This window comes from Heterocephalus glaber, unplaced genomic scaffold (genome assembly GCF_053883595.1).
Source record: "Heterocephalus glaber isolate CG9 unplaced genomic scaffold, H.glaber_assembly_v1.0 deba00001523, whole genome shotgun sequence".
Lineage (NCBI taxonomy): Eukaryota > Metazoa > Chordata > Mammalia > Rodentia > Bathyergidae > Heterocephalus > Heterocephalus glaber.
In genome coordinates this window covers 10,268,054-10,288,701 of record NW_028258327.1, presented here as the reverse complement: position 1 = coordinate 10,288,701, position 20,648 = coordinate 10,268,054, and the positions used below count along the sequence as shown (strand labels likewise).

General features: G+C 37.0%; 1 protein-coding gene across 6 annotated transcripts in view; it reads left to right on the top strand.

Moving 5' to 3' along the window:
• Klhl32 (kelch like family member 32) overlaps positions 1-20,648 on the top strand; it is a 223,595-nt gene that overhangs the window by 161,169 nt on the left and 41,778 nt on the right. For 5 of the 6 annotated variants that reach the window (XM_087187960.1, XM_087187961.1, XM_013078774.3 and 2 more), the window contains one exon: positions 4,465-4,680. In XM_087187960.1, coding sequence (XP_087044086.1) covers positions 4,465-4,680 — 216 coding nt within the window. Of the gene's footprint in view, positions 1-4,464; positions 4,681-20,648 lie in introns of those variants that run through there. The other variant, XM_021242674.2, reaches the window with a different exon arrangement.

The window sequence follows — 20,648 nt, the reverse complement described above, 5'->3', positions numbered from 1 at the left end:
ACAAGGTTGTAGCACCATGGGATGAGATTAGCAGGGTCATAGAAGGCTATGCAGTGTTATAAATTTTGACTTTGTCCTGTAACCACATGGGAAGCTGGTAATAGACAGATGATCAATATGGTCACATTCTTAAAAAAGAGAGAATTGATAGAATGATACTGGAGGCAGAAATGGTAACTTATGACACTGTTGCAGGGAGGCCAGACAAGAGTTATTGAGAGACAAAAAAGAAATGGTAAGAGGGGAGGACAGACAGGACTGGGTGATTGACTAGATAAAGAGAATAATATAGATCAGTTTTGGAGTTCTGAAGTGAATGGCTAATTGTGGCCATTCTCCAAGAGAGAGGATATGGAAAAGGCAGGTTCACATAAAATAGGTTCACTTTGGAATGATGAGTTCAGTGTTACTGTGGGGATATCTAAAAGATATTCTCTTACAGTTAGTTGGGAAAATGAATTCAGCATTTAGAAGAAAGGCTTGAGTTAACACTACAGACGTGGGAACCATTAACAAGCACTTAATTTATAAGTAAATTCTATGGGTTTTGCTTTGGCCGTCTTTTTTGCCCCGGACTTAATGGTGCATCTTGTTTAGGACTTGGATATCTAGATAGATAACATTCTTTATTTTAGTCTCTTTGCATCAGTGATGAATCATGGTTTATGGATAGCAAACAGCAGTTCAATAAACTTTACTGTTCTTGTTCCTCCCAATGAAATCTTCTGTATACTTTCCATGTGACAAAATACTATGTAGTGCTTTTCACATGTTAGCCCCATGATAACTTTAGGAGTTGTTTGAATTTTCCATTTTGTAAATGGAGAATAATGAGGTTCAGTGGTTGACCCAAGATTTGTGTAGACAATAGGTGTCAGAGCTGTATTTTTCCAGATTTACCTGACTCCATGGGCCTTGCTCTTCCCTCCGAGCCTGAGCTGCCTTTGGGTGCCTGTGGTGGGTGTTGGTTTATTCTGCCTGGAATACAATTATTCTTTCTCTTTCTCTGACATACAAAAGACTTCTTTTTTTAAAGTCTAGAAGTATAGATACAAAAACATTAATAGTGATTATCTCTGCATGGTAAAATTCTGAATGATTTTTGTTTTTCTTTTCCATACTTTGCATGTCTTGAATATTATGAAATGAACATTTATGACTTTTTATAACCAGAAACATAATGGCAATCTTTACAAAACAGCAATATTTTTTTCCTTATCCCACAGTACTATAGGCGGGCATTTATTGTAATTTTACCATTGCTTCCCAGTCCCGTCACATTAGTGGAAATCCTTAAAAGTAGCTTTGTCAGTGCTTATTTTTCTTACACATAGCCTTAACAAAAAAGACAGAATAATGATGATTTTGCTTCAAGCTCACAGAACCCTAGTGAGCCCTCTTCAAGAAGAGGAATGTGTGCTATGGCATCATGGCCTGGGGAGAGTGGGTGCTCTTCTTCCCTCAGCTTCCCAGTTTATACAGTTTAACTGTTCAGGTACAAACAGTGCGTGGCAAGGTGAATAGGACTTCTGACATATCTAGAAAGTTTTGGGAACTCTGTGCTTTTAAGGAGGAAAATGGAGAAATGAAAAGGATGGATTGAGAGCATTCTTACTTTATAACTGATGTTTCTTTCAATATAAACATATGTCAGTTCCTTCCTCTTTGCTATTCAATTAGCCACAGGCATGTGTCCACTGAGGCTTTTCAGTTCTCAGCTAACATACCTCGTTAGAGTAGAGTTAGGGTTATGAAAAGGATATCCTGAGAAAATGAAAAGGACTTGGAAGTGTTTAAAGAATAATCTTCAAAAGAAACATAGTAAATCCCCCATTTAAATAACTTTTGGTTCTCTATAATTCTGAACTGAACTGCTTTTAAATTGTAAGGTTCTAATTGGAAGAGACCTAGTATCTCTACATAAAGATATAAAGAAGCCCAATAAACAATACTTAATTACCACTACATAATTCACTCAATTCTTGTAATTGCATGTGCCCTTTTGGCAGCAAAACAGGTAGGGGAAAATATTTTCTCCTAGCTCTACGCTCATCACCTTTTGCTTTTGCAGAGCTTGGAGTTTTGTGTCTGCTCAGAGCACCTCTGCGGGCCAGGCCACTGGGTGCTGCATCAGAACCCTGGGCCCCCTTTGGGCAGTCCCCGAAATACCCCCAAGGCTCTGGCTCTCCATCAAGCTTCTGGGGAACTGCAGAATGACTTAATGACATTAACAAAGAAGTATTCAGGGCCCTGAAGCTGTTAAACTTGCTCCGTAGATGTACTTGCCAGAAATAACTCAAAATACTCATCCCAAGGAGATGGTCCTGGGATACACAAGAGAAGCTTCATGTGCAAAAATTAGTCATTTTTGCTCTTGTGGTAGAATTTACCAGTCCTAAGAAGACTTGAAATACAGGTTTAAACATTACTTGAGAAATCAGTGTTGAAGTCAACTTCTGTATTCCTTTGGTAAAATCTGCTGAATGATAAGCAGAGCTTTCTTGACTGCATACCTGTGGGTGGACCCCTACACATTGGAGTTGTAGTGTATTATAGTGTTTGTCTGTGATAAACTTCATTTTAAGATAAGCATTTATTACTTTTTAGTTGTTTTAACAAATAGAGCTACCAAAGGCCAAAATCTTAGGGCTGGTGTCTGAAGTCTTCTCTCTGGACTCCTATTAGGAATATAATTAGAGTGTCGTCTCCTACCAAAAGATCTAAAATCTAAAATGGAAAATTATAATCATTTAGCCATAGTGATACTGCTGCTGACATACTGAGAGTGGTTTTTATAAATTTTTTGTTATATATTTTATTATTTAGAACAGCACTCACTGTTCAATAGAAGTATAATGGAAGCTACACATGTAGTTTGAAATTTTTTGATAGCATTCCTTATAAATAAAAAGGTGAAATTAATGGTAAATTTAACTCAATATAACCAGAATAATATTATTTAAACATATGATTAGTACAAAAATTATTGGGATATTTTCATTTTGTTTTTCTTATTCTTTTTGTGTATTTTATATTTATAGCATATTTCATTTTGGACCACCATGGATTTAGAACGTACATGTTTAAAATATCAAATATTATGGAAATATATATTAATATAAAATGAAAGTATTTTTAGAACGAGTCCCCTTTTAAAATTTTATTAGTTGGGCTGGGGATTTAGCTCAGTGGTTCTGCCTCCTGCCTCGCAAGCACAAGGTCCTGAATTTGATCCCCGGTATCATAAATAAATAAATAAATAAATAAATAAATAAATAGATTTAAAAATATAAATAAAATTTTATTAGTATATGTTTGCAATACATAATGAATATAATCATAGTGGGGTATTGGTACATGTACATATCACATTTTTATCCTTTTTCCTTCCCCCTCCTGTCTTCTCCCTTTCCTAGGTACTCTTAGATAACTAGAAAATAGGGAAAATAGCTTGAAATTATTTAAATAGGTCAGTAGAGTAAAATATCTATCTCGTGGCATCCTGCATTATGTTGTTGTGATATATTGCTTGTATATTAATAATTATAAGGAAAAAATGAGGTGAAACTAGGGCATAGCCCATTCTCGTTCTACCTAAAATAGGCAACATTGCTGTTGACAGATGTGTGTGCCATTAGGAATTAGAGGCTCCTTGGGAATTAGAGGTTCCCTAGGAGATACTGTTACAGTGCCCTGGCTATGAGTTTGAGAACTTGAGAGACAGGTAGAATTCCTCCAAATGGAGCTATCACTATAGAAATTCTTCAAAAAGGTGAGAGAGAATGCCACTGGTGGTATTAGCACTTGAGGCTAACAAAAAACAAAGTAATTATAAATCACCTACTGTAGTGGGTTTAATATTGAATTATTCAGGACAGGAATCTTTTTTGAGAAATTTCCTTGTTTCCTGAAACTCTCCATGTGAAAATCTGTGTTTTAATTTCATTATGTCAGGATGTATTATTTTTACTTAAAGTCAAACTTAGTCTGAAGTTTTAGAAAAAGAGCAGAGTTAGTCTGTCTGAAAGCTTTGTCATTTACTCATGAGTCCCAGTTTATCTGCCCTTACGTTACCTTTAGTAGAAAAAGAGAGCTGTAGAATATGGTAAGAGTAGAAAAATCCATTGTCTTCATTGGTAAAACACTTCTAAAAGGTTGCAAAGTAATACTTCAGCCAGTAAAACTAGAAATCCCTTTTAGTAAGTCCCTTTTTAGAAATGTCTAAATATACGCATTTCAAGAGGGGCAAAGTGAGGAAAATTTATGAATTCTAGAATAGCAGCAGTTTTCTGCCCAAGGGCTTATAACTGTCATTCCTGTAAAAAAAAAAAAAAAATTAACATAGTCTCCTTCTAGCCCTGTTATGAAAACTTTAGTGAGTCAATCTGAATTTGTTACCTGCTCTTTGTTGGACTGATTTCTAAGAGATCTTTTTTCCTCACTTTTTTTTTTTTTTGCATCCAGGAATTAAATAGCTTTAATTACTTGGATCTGTACAGACTTGCTGACCTCTTTAACCTCACTTTGTTGGAGAAAGCAGTGATCGATTTCTTAGTGAAACATCTCTCTGAACTCCTGAAGAGCCGCCCAGAAGATGTTCTGACGCTTCCTTATTGCCTGCTCCAGGAGGTCCTGAAGAGTGACCGGCTGACCTCCCTGAGTGAGGAGCAGATCTGGCAGGTAAGGGCACTCTGCTCAGGTCCTCTGTTGGCATCAAGAAGGTCTGACATGATAGATGCTAAAGGATGGAGGAGCAATGCATTATTTTCTCTGTGGTTGACGTTTTAGAAGCCCTGCTCCCTTCATAAGTGACTTGAAAATGCCAGCACGTCAGGCACACAGGCCTCAGCCCACTGTGCCGCTGAGCTCAGGGGACAGCAGGTGAGATTCCTCACATTCTCCTTGTGGCTTCCCAAAGCCCTAACCTGCTCACATCAGAAAAAGTGAAGAGATTGATTTCTTCAGAAAAAGAATCATTTTCAGTTTCTGAAACTGAATATGAGAACAAAATGAATTTTACAATGATATTTATGCATATTCAGTATGAGTAGAATCAGAATAAATTCTGGGTTTTCCTGTAAACAGTTCAGAAACATTTCTTGATTGCAGTAGAGAGCATCTTGGACCTTGAGTGGAGTAATGCTCGCCTTGCACTTTGGTGGGAAAAATTTCCCTCCTTTGTTCATTCTGTAGTCATTGCTGTTTTCCCAAGCCCTGCCTTTTTGTCTGACATTGCATTCTTTTCACATTGTCTATGGGACAGGAGGATATTTTGTGTTTGGAAGTTGATTATTCAATTTAGATCCCCTCTGCTCATCCCTAGTGACTATCCTTCAATAATGTACCTAATGTCTTTGGGAAATAGAGCCCATCTTCCTCCTTCCTCTAACACTGTTAGTTTCTCTGTCTGAAACACTGCCTAGACATTTTGTTGCTTCTATAGTGCTCTGCCTTCAGGATTGTCTGAAAAATAGCTATATGCAAAATATAAGGAAAAGTTTCAAGTATCTGTTGGCCGATAGGACAGTAAATCTTTGATATCTAGTATATTCAGAGAGTACTATAATTTTGGCCCAAACTGAATCATATATGTTAATTATCAATATCTGACTCTAGAGAACCCGACTCTCCCTCCCACCCTTCCTTCCTCCCCCCTCTTTCTTTTTTCTTCAATCTGCAACTTCCCTCTTTGTTTTTGAGAATAAAACCTACAGTGTACCTAGGATCTTACTAGGCTCAGGCTCTTTGAAACTTGTAGCGCTCTATTATCACAACAGGACCCCCCAAAAATGACCATTTTCCAGATGAACAAAATAAGGCTTCAGTGTCTAGCTGAGAATTACAGAGGAGAGCCAGCCTTCAAATCCATGTATGCAAACACCTGGCCCATTTCTCCACTGTTCCATATTGTCATGATTTTTTTTAAAAGTCATAATTTTTGGCTTCTTCTTGGGTATTTCTTGGAATGTATTTAAGAAGAAGTTGAAAATACTTGTGACAAAGAGATTTTGGTAGAGATTTCAATGATATCCACCTCTCCCTTATGCCAAAAATCATCAGAGTTTACTTTGGGGTCAGTTCAAAGTGGAAAGTAGCAGAATTTTCTTCAGTTCGTAGTAGAAAAATAAAGACTTAGGATGGATTCTGGATTTAGTTTTTTCTAAGTGAATTGAGTTCTGAGGCCACCCCTCCACGTGGCACTGTTGGAGGCACGGCCAGCAATCCACATGGAATGTGCAGATGTTTGAGTGTCAAGAAAATTCTATACTGTCCACCTAAGAGTTCATAATTGCCTCTCTAAAGGTTAGTAGTGTTATAATGTAGAATTTTAAAAACTGGCTTCTGCTGCAGGCAAAGGTTTTTTTTAAGACCTGGTCCTTAAGAAAGAATTAAAAGACTCATGTAAGTATTATCAATTTAGGCATTCAGCTGGCAATAAGAAACTGTTTTTGCTTTATCTTAGTAAATAAGTAATTCCCTCATACTCAACTCAAAAGAGTAAAATCAAATCAGACCAGCTATATTGCCTCAAGTATAGTTAAGTTCATCATTTTTGCTGAGGTTATACTAGTAATGCAATATACCATGGAAGAATCTAATATTCAGCCCAGGGTGAAGATTGGGTATGCCAGAGGATTAGTGTCAGGGTGCTTTATAGAAGTGAAACTTGATGGACAGGCTGGAGACAGATCTACAGAATCTCATTAAATTGCTGAATTGTTCATTACGAAACGTTCTCACTGTAATAAAGTGCTCATTGACTTTGACAAATCCCTATCCCATGTCTTAAAGACGAACAGTGAAGCAAGGGGTGTTGGGGAAGAGAAAGGAAATTGGCACAAAGTAGGACAGGTAATGGAAAAGCGGATGGTGGAGTAGTGCTATTTGATTAATATGTGCAGCCTGTAACTTAGGTGAGAGCACAGTGAATGTGCACTCATGTTTACCCAGGTGGCTGTTCTGCTATGTGCTGATAATGTAATCTGAGACAATACCTTTTTTGGTGAAAGGTCTAATTTTCATTATTCACCAGACTTCATACAGTCTGGCTCTGAAGACCTGTCATAAGAACCTTCAAATTATCCTTTCAGAACAAACTTTTTTATCTTTCCCTGCTGGTTGTTACCCAGTCCCTGATAAAATGTGCTACAGGTTACAGTAACCATTCTGTGGATCTGTGAATCTGTGAAATTCTGCCAAGATCATACTTTATATCTGCTCTCTTTTTTCTATTTAACCTTTAAAATGTTGTCTCTCTTTTCCACAGAGGGCTTTTTGGTCCCTCCTAGACATTTTTCCCTGTTTTCCAAATCCTGAAACTACTTGGTCTGTTGATAAACTTTACTATGTATTCAGAGGTAACATAGAGACTTATGCCACAATCGAATATCAGATGTGTAAGGACATTTTATTCTCTCAAAAAATAATGTTTTTTAGCTGAGATTACATGCCTCTAATCCCAGCACTTTGGGAGGCTGAGACAGGGGGATTGTAAGTTCCAACCTAGCCTTGGCATCTTAGTGCCTTAGTGAGATCCTGTCTCAAAATAAAATAATTTAAAAAGGCTGGGTATGTAGCTCAGTTGTGAAGACCCTGGGTTCAATCTCCCACAAAATTATTTGCTTTTAAATTCAGTTCAATTCAGATTAGCAATTGAGGTTTGTTTGTTGTTGTTTGTTTTTTTTTTGGTAGGTACCAGGGATTGAACTCGGGTCCTTGCACTTGTGAGTAAGGCAGCAGAACCACTGAGCTAAATCACTGGCCCAACAATTGAGTTTTATGTTTAAAGGCTGGTGGTTTCTCAGGTTCCAGATACCATTATTGGGTTCAAAGAAAGAGGAGATTAAAGTAAGCAAATCAGCCAAAGAAGAAGTATGGTGCTGAAGGCCTCATATTAGTGACTGAGCAGATCCCCACCAGTTTTAATATGCTTTCAAGTTTAGCTGTAAACTTTATTTGAACTTTATTTTAATGGGGTCCTATTTTCTGATAGACTCAACATATAATTTTAGACTATGGAGCCAAGGTCCTGCCATAAGGGGACAGGGGATAGGAGAAATGAAGAGATGATGGCCAAAGGATGCAGAACATTCAGTTCTAAGATGCATGAGCCCTGGGGTACCTGAGTGGTTCTGAATATGTTAATTAATTTGATGGGGTTAATCATTACACAGTATATATGCATATCGATTCATCATGTTATATACCTTGACTATATATAATCCTGATTTGTCAATTAGTTTTAAATAAATAAGCCAACACAACATTTTTTTTATTTTAAAAAAATTACAATGAGGTATTTAAATACTTCAGTACCACTCCCATATACTAGACCAGCTTTCAAAGAGATTCCTGTTCCATGGGAGTACAGTTTATAGAAAAAAAAAGTCTGACTATAACATAAATTTTCAGAGAAGGTACGGCTCTCTAGCCATTAGTATTTCCTGAGGACTTTACTAAGTGCCCTAAGCCAGGATGGAGAGCAAGGCAGAGGACAAGTCTGCTAACTCCATTTTTCTCTCCCAGGCCTCTAAGAGGGAGAGATCCTTGTGGTTTTAAATCATTAATACATCTCTATAAATTATAGTTCATCTCTGAAATAGCAGAAACCAAAACCTGTTTTAATGGACAAAGATAGCATATGAAAATAAAAGTGAATATTTCTTGAGGACCTGTTATGTTCTAGGCATAGTATTGGATGTTAGGTCCTAAAAGGCTCTACAACAGTGTTGAGTATTGAGTTGGAGAGATTTAGTTCATTTTCATTTCTGAAAATGGACTTGTTTTTATTTCCCTTTATTCACTCACGGTTTTCTAATTTTAGTGAGGAGGACTTACTATTTTGTAGGGGTGGTACTTTTCTTTGTTAACCTTGGGATCTTATCGATGCGTTTATTCATTATTAATTTGGGATTTAAGGGTACCTACTAGTTATATTTTGAGCCTCACTTTGCCTGGACTTAAATGAATACTAAGACCAAACAGTTAATAGGTCATATTAACGTAAGTGTGTCAAACAAGGTCAGACCTGAGCAGAGAGCATCTACTTAGTCCTAGTAATGTCTGATTTTAGTATGGCAAAGAGGGACCATGTCATCTGTTTTGCAACTGTGGGATAATCCTATTTACATTTATCTTTGATTATATACTCCCAAAGGCAGAGGCTGAGCCTATAGTGTGTGCATCATATGCTGCTGTATCATTCTCTTGCACTTCATAAATAATAAATAAAAACAATAATGTAGAGTTTTCAGATTAAAATGTATTGACTGGATAATAAAATATACTGTTATTCCTACATAAAGTTGTATTTATTCTGAAAAAAGTAGTATACAAAATGAGTTTGGCCTTTTAAAAACTGCCTTTTTCTTATATTTTTGTTGGAAATTAGTTTTCATAAATTATATTGTTAATAACATATTCATTTTGTATTGCTGTAAGTCACAGTCAGCAACCTCAAATGCAATAATTTTTCTGAAAAGCTCCTCTAAGCTTTTATCTACACCACAAAATCACCTACATTACAGTTTGATTTAATCCTTTTCCTCAAAGGGGATCCTAGAAGGTAAACCCAAACAAAAAGCTACTTTCCCTTTATAGTTGGAAAGTAGAGGACACTAGTGATGTACTCAGCTTTCATCTTTTATCTCTCAGATGATAATTTGACCCAAACGTACCTCTGGGCAGGGAGAAGCAAGGACATCAAATGGTGTTATATGTCAAATAATACTATTGTAATACTTCTTATTTGAATATCACATCAGAGTTGTGAGAATGCTCCTGCATTTCTTTTTCTGTTCTTCTCCAATAATACAAATGGGGAAACTGAGGTAACAAAACTAGAAATGAAACTCATGTCTTCTAATTCTTGGGCTCTCTTCACTTCAGTCCATAGCTTCTAAATTCCCTAAAGAGTGATGACACAAAGATGAATCAAATTAATCTTGTGGCTTTAAATAAATTAAGAAGTACTTAATCATTCCATTTACCTGGTATAGCATCCACAAATTGAAAGGATAATGGTTATTCGCCCCGTCTCCATGTCTGGGCCATCTTACTAATTCTATGTCTTATGTCATGTGCCTCATTCATTCATGCCAAATAGTTACTGAGCACCTACTCTGCCCGAACATGTGCTGTTGAGCAATTGTCTGCTATAGGATGGGTCCTGGCAGTCAGTAATAGAAAGGACCAACAGGACTCTATTTTCAATGCTTTTTCAGAAGTCTAATTCGGAGTCTTCTGCTTGCTACTTTCACAGCATGCCTGATATCCTCCCAGTGAGTACTGACTTGTGCCAGACAGTAGGATGATTTCTTTGCCAGTTTCAGGTAGCTTGAAATGATGTGACAGTGGAAAATGAAATGTTTGTTTGGTCCTTTCCATACCACTATAAGGTCTCTTTGCCTTTTCTTTAGTGCCTTGTTCATTGTGAGCTCTTGTTCATGTATATACCCTCTAAATAACTTTGCAAACCTTTGCCAATCTATGTGATATAGCCCAAGTCATAGAAATCAGACGGGATGATTATTTAATCAAAAAATTCTATGGTTAGTGTTCACATTTTTAATAGTACATGGAACTTGGCAACTAGAAATAGAATAAAATACTATGGACTGGGAACTCTTATCTACAAACAAAATTGTAATCTTTCCTAATGTTTCTGTTTTTCCTCAATCCTATTTCATACATGCATTGTAGCACCTTTATTATATTTTTTCCACATAGACACTTTCAGGGCATCTTCATGATATCTCATTCTACTTTTTTTTTTTTTTTAACTTCCCATACCTTAAGCTAATCAAATTTGTACCATTGCTCAATTTCCTTCTTGAAACTTCTAAAGTTCCTTACAGCGATATATAGTGTTTTGTACAAATGTGATGAGAATATCTCCATTTCCTTCTTATTAGATGTTAATGAAGAGAATAAACAGTGGCTCCTTTGCATCCCAAATAGTGCTGCCCAAGGGTGTTTTATCTTCTCAGGGCCCCCAGCTGGACACCGAGTAATGCTGCTGTTTCAGAAATTGGTGTTAAAGCTGCCAGAGTGGATATTCAGTCATACCCCCATCTCTGTTCAGCTAATTCTTCTTTGAGGATTCATCCTGAGTAGCCTGACTAGTGGCTGTGCTGTTGTTTGCCTGGGCTGTATGCCTTTGTGAGACACATGACACATTCATTTCAGAAGGACTTTCCTCCAGCTAATCCTCAGCACTAGAGCTATATGTTGTCAAGTAGCTGTGAGGGGCAGTGATTATCAGAAATTACAGGGGCCCAAACTTGTATTCATGTGCTGCTGTTCCCATGAGTTAATAGTTTCTTTTTCTTTTTAAAGAACAAGCACAACAGAACAAGGTGATTTATGAGATATGACATATTCATGTTCTCTGCTTCTAATTTTCATTGTGATTCATGTTGTTTCCACACTGATATTTTTGTTGTTGCTGCTGTGAGAAGGAAAAAGATGACTGAAGAATATTACTTACGCATTGGTGGCCTGTAGTAATATAGCCACTACCTGGGTTATCAGGGATTTAAAAATAAAACCCAACCATAAGCTATATGTGAGGTAGAAACCCTGAGGCTAGACACAGAAGTCTATCAATAATAACAGCAATAATAATTCTTTACAAGCCTAGAGAGCTTCATATTTTAAAACATTTTTTCCACATACTTCATTTGACTCTCACATCAGCCTTGTTAAGGTTGATGAGGCAAGTTTTACCCAAACTTTACTGGGAAAACTGTAGCTCGTCAAGGTCTCATGATTGACTCACTTCACAGTATAAGTTTCAGTAAGGCTTACTGTGTTCTCTTGAAATCCCTAAAATCCCTAAAAACCCAAGACTTCAAAGTACCTTATACATCTTCTAAGCTAGAGGTTTGTATACATTACCCTATAGTGAGTGTGTCAGGAGTAGACATTTCTAATATATTATTAGTTTTTATTTTCACACATTATGCAACTTTGTGTGAAGCTACAAAAATGACCCCAATAAAATTAGCACAGGAAAGTGTTACTGAGGGTCTTTTTTTGATCAGAGCCTAGAAAATTGGAGCTCTTGATGGATAGAGGAAGAAGAATGGATAGAGAATTCTTGTAGAGGGAGGAAGCTATCTTTCATTTCTTCCAAGTACTGGGTAGTGAAATGTAAAGCAGGAAATGAAAGCTGATAAGGGGGAATCATTTTAAAATCCTATCAAGAGATTTAAATCAGTGTAAAAGAGAAACCAGAGTGTCTTTATTTCTGTTGCAGTGATACAGATTGTGGAAGTCCACAGGCTGTTGTCCCTATCTCAAGCTAGAAATTGGATGAAAGGACTGGAAATGATTAGTCATTACATTTTGATTTTATGCTCAGTAAATTGAAAATTTAGAAATTTATACAGCAGAAATGGACAGTTGGGTGATGGCTTAGATATGGGATTTAAGAGAAAGGGAGAAAATATTAATTTATTGACATTGATAAATGCTAGCCTCTTTCTACTACAAATGAACTTGTAGGTCCATGTCTTGCAATATCAGGCCAGTTGAGTGGCCATAATGGCCATGCTAGTTGGCCGAGTCTAATCATAGAGATTTCCTAGTCAAGATATGCTAAGGGAGAAGATCTAAACTTCTTTGTGGAGTGGTCCAGAGGCTCTAGAATTATTTATGTTTAAAAGAGATATCTGGAGAAACCTCCACATTTATTGTTGAATACTGACATCCATGCACATTGTTTTTTCCTCCCTGCCTTCAAAACTTCTGATTACAGGAAATAAACAACATTTGAATTGAACATACCCAGAAAAGTGGCTATTCTAAAATAACAATTGGTGGAAACATTCATCAATAAAGATAATTCTAAGATTTCTTTTGTGCCCATAATACAGAATTGTGCATCTTCTATGGTGAAGCTCTGCCCCCTCATCTGGCCATCCCTTCATGTCACATAGAGTGGCACACAGAAAGACTGGAGGTGGATGATTATATTCTGGTAGAGAAAGCATAGCCAAGAAGACAAATTTTTGTAGGAAAAAAAAGATTTTGATGAGTTCTAAAGGTAGATATCAAAGATTTCTAACCTTGTTCCACTTTGTTTATAAAAAATATTACAAGTCAGTTTTGGTGAGTGGTAAAGATATTACCCGTGCTTCAAGGACAGTAGCCAAAAAAGCCCTGCACGCTGGAGGCTCAATGAATACAGCCTCTTTGTTTGGGTTCTTGTTGATGAGAAATGCCCATACACTACCTCCTCTGACCACACAAGGAAAGCAGGTAATTAAAGGAGTGATGGATGGTGCGCTAAAGTTTAAATGTTTTAGGAAGACCTATCTTATTAACACTTTAAAGCAACTGAGCATAATATCATTAATTTTGATTAATTCATTTGCTCTTAATACAGCTTTTAATTTGTAATTCTATGTGAATTACAATGTAATTTGGCATTAATTATACTAAATTGACTATAAGTCAGCCAATCACAATGGGAAATTACTCACAGCTGAAAATAAAACTAAAGCTCTCAGGGCCAGGGATTTAGCTCAGTGGTTCCGGCACCTGCTTCGCAAGCGCAAGGACCCAAGTTCGATCCCTGGTACCAAAAAAAAACAAAAAACAAAAAACTAAAGCTCTCCATCCAGAAAGGATGTTGCATAGTTAACAGGCAAATACACTTAAGCATCCCTTTCTTTGGCTGTGAGATTGACACTGGATCTGAGGACTGTAAGAGATTCTTTATTTTGTTCACTGGAGGGACTGTGTACTATTTGGAATAAAGCCTCATATAAATCCAATAAGGGGCAAACAATAAACAGAGGGATTGACTTATTAGGCTTGCCAGGTCCCCTGAAGAATATTTTTGCTCCTCTTGTCCTGTAGGATTTAGGCAATGATGAGGGCCATGCAGTGCTTTAGAATGATTAACACCATGCCCCTTGGATTTGAGGGGTCAAAATAGGGACTTACACTCAAACTGGCCTGCTTTTCATGTTCACACTCTGTGAACCAGCTGGGAAATCCTGTTTTAAACCTTATGTACAGTCAATATCCCAAAGACATCCCTATTTGACCTATACACAAACTGCCTCTAGGTAGAACTCATGCTTAAAAAACCAACGTTATACTAAGAAAACTAACTCTACAGGAGATGATGGAGTGTGCGTCATTGATACAGATTGCTGGAGGTGCCTGTGAGTGACCAGTGGAGATGTCAGGCACTTGAGGAAGTGTAGAGAACAAGAATGGATTTGGAAAACATACTCATTTGAACCAATTGTCGGCTTTCTTTGAAAATTGTCTTCAGAACAAAACTTTGAGATGTTACAAAAAGTCTTCAGGGAGATCTGGCAGTGTACATTCTGGGTACATTTGTGGTGAAAAACTGACCCAAAAAATAAAGTCTAGTTCTCAGAGAACAAATTTGTTAACTATTGCACAGAAAACTCAGGCTGTTTTAAATAACTCTTCTTTCCACTTTGTCAGTTATGTTACCTAATCTTATCATTTCAACACACAATTTAGCAAATAAAATGGCCTAAGTTTTATATAAGTGTTCATGTAAAGAGGTTAAAAACTTCCCTGAATCCCGAGCCATCAGTCACCCTCTCCTCTGTCTTATATTGATGCAGAGCATAATCCCAAAAGACACAATCCACAGCACCATAATCCAGAATGTTGAAATTCAGAAAGATCAAAATCCCTAAAATCTGAAATCTCTGAAGTTCTCTCTCTCTTTCTCTCTTTCTGTCTGTCTCTGTCTGTCTGTCCGATTAAATATGGATTAATCTTTGCAGCTAAAAGGCTTTCCTTTGATGGTACTGACTTAAGTCACAGTGTTCTCATGATGGATAGTTGATTTTAAAATTAAAAAAGAAAATACAATTTAAACACTTAATTTTGCAACTACTACACAAGTATAAATTCCATTACTAAATTTTTTAAGGGTATTATTATCTATAGTTTGTTGACAAAACAACTATCTAAATCAAATATTGTACTATTTCAACTTTAGCAAAATCCTCGTTATACCATGTTTAGCCTGCCCTATCACAGAATTTTCATTCTCTTCCCCTAGATATTTTTTTTAATGTCAGTATTTAGTTGGTGGATTTTAGGCCCTTTCCTACCTCACAGTTCGTAGTGTAGCTTCAGGTTCTTAACCAAAAACGACTTATTTGACACCCTCTGATGAATGAATTCCTTTAATGTTCTTAATGTTCTTATTTTTCTTAAAGAACTGTACAGATGTGGGCAGAGGAACTAATATTGAAGTAAACAGAGCACTGGGGTTGAGAGAAAACATTTACAAGGTGCTCCTCTCCTCGGTTTTATCTTCTCATCGTTTAGAATGCCAGCAGAATAGATGGGTCTGCTAATCAAACAGTACTGAGAGGTTAGGTCATTGGAAGCCTTTTTAGTCATTTTGTACTTTTCAAGAGTGAATTTGTTAGAATTATGCTGAATACCCACTTAAAGCCTCAGCTGATAACCCTACCTGTGTTTTATAACTCTGCACTGTCAGAACTCATAATAAGTCAAACATTCTTTCAGTGGTGCTCATAAGGGAGGAAAAAACCCCCACAAATTTAAGAGTAATTTCAGATCGTAAATGAAAAGGAGAGGCACGACTGTTCATTTGCACCAATCATGCCTTCCTTTCATCTGCTCTGATTAGGCCTGGTGCAGTTTCATCAGACTCCTCCATCACGGAGCTGTCACTCCAGCCGTCTGTTGATTGAAAACAATCAAGGCTCTGATGGCACAATTATTCTGACCCTTTAACTAGAGGCTGCTGTGATAATGAAAGGTTGATTATGATAGTTTGTGCCTCTTTCAGTTTGCCAAGAAGGTTAATTTGGGCATCAGACGGATGTTTAATGGGCGGTTGCTGGCTACACTGAGGTAAATGAGAACGTGCAGTCTTGGATATTGCACGGATATAGTTTGGCTGTCAATCATTGTCATTTGGAGTTTGTGCCTCACACTCTGGAAATCACATTTTATTTTTTCCTTGGGATTTAATTTATTCTGTGCCCTGAGGAAGTTCTTTCACTCAGTGACCTTCACAGCAGCTTTCTCTGCCTTTTTTTTTCTTTTTTCAGATGGAGCTCAAAGGGACAACACATCTAGAAGAGCATTTTTCTTTCATTTTCACTTAAAAATGGAAACTTAAAAAATTCATCCTTATCACTGCCTTCCAAGAGAGCAAATGTTTCCATTCTGATTGTGCAGTGGGAAAGTATAAACGCCAGGGATACTTTGGCCAGTTTGCTAATGCAGCAGCTCACACAGTTCTGCACTGTTTCTTATGCTATCCAGCAAATGTAGTAAATTCAAGATAGGCACATAGATGGAACTGCAGGCTCCATTCGCCTTACATTTCTCTTACTAGCCCATCTCAGAGGAGTTTGTCACATTTCTGCTTTCAAGCACAGCATCTTACTTCTTTTGCTTCCTTGAGAAGCGTGGGGGAGGGGCTGCAGTATGGAGACAGATATTTGTCTCTAGAACAGAGTTGCAGATTATTAAGAATTGCAGATTTCAGTTTGTAAAATTCAGGACCTACTCTTGTAACTATTTGAAGCATAGTGTAGGAATGATCTAGACATCTAATAATGCTGATGTTACCACTCGTAACTAATATTGTAATGAGTTCTATACTTCTTTTAATGCATAGCTTTTAAAAAAGAAAAACAGTAAAAGAAAAAGATAAAGAAAAATCCTTATTTCTATCTCCAGGCTGAGCATATAGTAGTCTCATATATCAGGTATTTGAGAGCTAGAATCATTGTTCTGATTTTTTGTTTGTGTTGTCTTCATTTTCCCTCATTTCAGGGGCATATTTCTACTTAGCCTTGAACATTTTTTTCATGTGCCAATTGTAAAACAATTAAGTGAATAGATGTTAAAATGACAGCATAATAATGATTATAATTTTGCTTCAAGTGTCCTATTTTCACATTATTTACTTCTTGCTTTTTAAAATAAGCTATTTGTTTTTGAATAGTAAAGAAAATCATTAGGTAATAATTCACTCTCACCTGAAAAGGCTCCAAAAGTGAATTAAGGCTTTGAATCCAGTTACTGTTTTCATGCAGGCTTTGTTTACACAGAAGTGCTGTCTAAAATGTTTATTTTAAAACAAATAAGAATAGAATTGTGCATGTGGTTCTTTACCACACTGACCATAAAGGATTCTCGGTGTCTAGCTCTCGTGAGAACATGGATATAATCACCCTCAGGGATGGTTCATAAAATTATTGATTAATTATGCCTTGCTCTTAAGCAATGGAAAATAAAAAGGTAATTAGGAGAGAAATATGTCAATCAAATCAATCAATAGTTTTTTGGTATTTAGAAAAGCAGTGTGAGGTTTAATTTTAATATTGTGATATTGGAGACAATGAATGGTTTTACTTTATAGATCCATTATGTTTGTAAATTAATGGGTCTTAAGTAAAGGTCATTCCTTTTTGTTTTTTTAAATAACTTTATTATCAAACACACACACATACAAAAAATTAAAAGCATTCAAAGAAGAACAATGCAAGGGGAAAAAAACTACAATAATATTCAAATACAGTAGAACTCAACCAAAACAAAACTGAAAAGCACGTAAACATTTTCCCATATAACTTAAAAAAGCATCTCAAGCACCAATAAGACACCAGAGAATGTGATTTGTTTCAGAAAGAGCCCCAAAACCAACACTGAACAAATAATGATCTGGAAAAAAAACTCCAGTTAGTTAGCAGACTCCACATAAGCCAAACTTCTCCCTAATTTAAATTTCAATACAGTCATATGACACGCGATGGAAACACAATCTGAGAAATACATTATTAGGCCGTTTCATCCATGTGTATCCTTAAACACTTTCAGTTTCTCACACTAGAGAAATTATTTGGTATTTACACATATGTGTCCTATTTTACTTAAGAGGATGGCCTCAATATGCATCCATTTACCTATAAATGTCTCTAGTTTCTCATTATTTATGGCTCAGTAGTACTCCATTTTCTAAAAAGAAACCACATCTTTATCCAGTCTCCAGTTGATGGGCACTTGGGCTGTTTCCAAGCTTTCGCTATTATGAATTGTGCAGCTATAAACGTGGGTGCACATATATCGCTGTGGTAAGATTCTTTTAAGTCTTTTGGGAAGATACTCAGCAGGGGGATAGCTGGGTTAAATGGGACCTCTAGTCCTAGTTCTTTGAGGTATCTCCATACTGATTTCCACAGTGGTTGCACCAGTCTGCACTCCCACCAACAATGGAGAAGGGTTCCTTTCTCCCCACACCCCTGCCAGCATTTGTTATTAGATGATTTCTTAATAGCAGCCATTCTTTCTGGGGTTAGGTGGAATCTCAGTGTTGTTTTCGTCTGCATCTCTTGAATAACCAGTGATGTTGAACTTTTTTCCATATGTTTCTTTGCTATTTCTATTTCTTTGTCTGAGAAATGTCTGTTCATTTCAGATGCCCATTTTTGAATTGGGTCTTTGAATTTGGGGGGTCTGATTTTTTTCAGTTCTTTATATATTCTAGATAGTAGTCCTTTGTCTGAGGTACAGTTGCTGAAAATTTTTTCCCACACTGTAGGTTGTCTCTTAGCTCTGTTGGTGGTTTCTCTTGCAGTGCAGAAGCTTTTTAATAAGATGAGATCCCAGTTGTTGATTCTTTGTGCAAGTACCCATGCCACTGAGATTTTGTTCATAAAGTCTTTTCCTATACCAATATCTTCGAGAGTTCTACCTATCTTCCAGCAAATTTAGTGTTTCTGTCCTAATATTTAAATCTTTAATCCACTTTAATCTTAATTTAGTGCATGGTGATAGGTATGGGTCTAATTTTAATCTTTGGCAGTTTGAAATCCAGTTTTTCCAAAGGTCATTCCTTTTTAAAGCAAATATATCATGATTTCAAATAAGTGTTGGTCCAAATCTGACTGACTGCCAGCCTCCCCAAGCTGTGTAGATGTTTGGGAAATCATCTCCAAGATAGATGACTTTGCTGCATCCTCACAAGCCCCATGACCTGCCCACCCCTGTGCTCTTACACTGACTCAGCCTACCAAGACTGTGCCCCCTCCACAGTGGTGACCCCCTCAGAAGGTCCCTCTGCCTATACTGGCAGTTATTCTGCTTCTAGGGCTGGGTTCAGTTCTTGGTCCTTAGTTTTCCATCTTTTAACTTCAGAGCTCCCTTTGCTCTTCCTCCAAACCTTATGGAGAATAAGATTTGTGATTTCTTTAGATTTGCCTCCTGTGTTTTCCATCAGCAAATATTCAGAGATTGTCCACTGAAATGAAAACACAATCCTTCCCTCTCTTCTCACATGGATTAACTTTTGTAATAGCCACTGTCTTCTATTTGTTCCTTCATCCATTGCAGTCCCTCTTTCCTCAAATCTTCTAAAACCATTGAACTACTAGTTCTCCATCTTGGAGCCACCTCACCACATACCCATCTTTCTTGCATGAAGGACACAGACTGGGCTCTCTAGGCCAGCTCCCATCCAGACTAAACCTTTTCTAAGTCTTTCTGATGCTTTCATTCTTACATATTTGATTTCTATTTGGAGACTCATCTGACATTCACTTCTTTTTAATGATCCATTTATACCCCCACACTATTTTATTTGACCATTTATGGGCTTAAGTATCCTCTGAAACTTCTGTTTAGCTAAAAAAATAATCAAAAAACAAAAAACTATGATAATTGTAATGAAGAGTGTGTTGTGGATAAAGATATTTTAGGTACTCAAACTCAAAAGTATTGCAAGGTGGGAATAGAGTACTCATTTTCCCCCAGTTATTTGTACTATGAGAAAATGAAGTTAGAGAATATAGTGTGAAATATGCTCTTTAAAGATCCGTAGCCAGTAGCCAAACTGAAATTCACATAGCAAAGGTGGTCACTGGGTGATGGTCTTTTGCAATCTATGGCAGCATAAACCGTGGTTCTCCTTCCCCAGCCCCAGCAGCCAGCATGGTACCTGCTGCATGCTCCATCCCCTTAGAGGGGAGTCGGGCCCCTGGCAGTGTTTAGTCTTGCACTTCAGTTGGTAGATCCCTCACTCCAGTTTCTGCACTTCATACATCTCAATGTTTCAAGTGATCTTTGAGGATTCTTTTCTTTTTATTTGGAGCCTGCCAACATTAAATTCTTAAATGCAGCTTAGGTATTTCCTGAGCACCTAAATTCAGCATAGTACCACTTATTTGAGGGATTTGACTCTCTGTCAGTGACCTGGGGGCAGTTGCTTGAGCCTGTGAGGGCCATTTGGTCATACTATTAAAGGTTTAATTTCAGGTAGAGAGCACATGTGCCAATGAACCTGCTATTGGCTCATTATTTGCAAGTCAGTTCACAAAGAAATAGTAAAACCTCGATGCTCTCAGGATGCTCTAGGGTATGTTTACAAATTAATCAGTTCTTTTAAAACTATAAAAATTAGAAATGTGCCTACACCATTGAAAACACCAATGAAATGAAAATGTGGAAAAAAATGGTCTTGCACATGTTTGAAACTGTCTACAAAAAATCGAAACTTCCAAGTTTGTAGGATTTCCCCCCTTGAATTCAAAATTCCATGAATATGATTTACAGGGAACTATCAAGATTCTTGAGATCAAGAATAAACCTTGAGTTTTATAGTA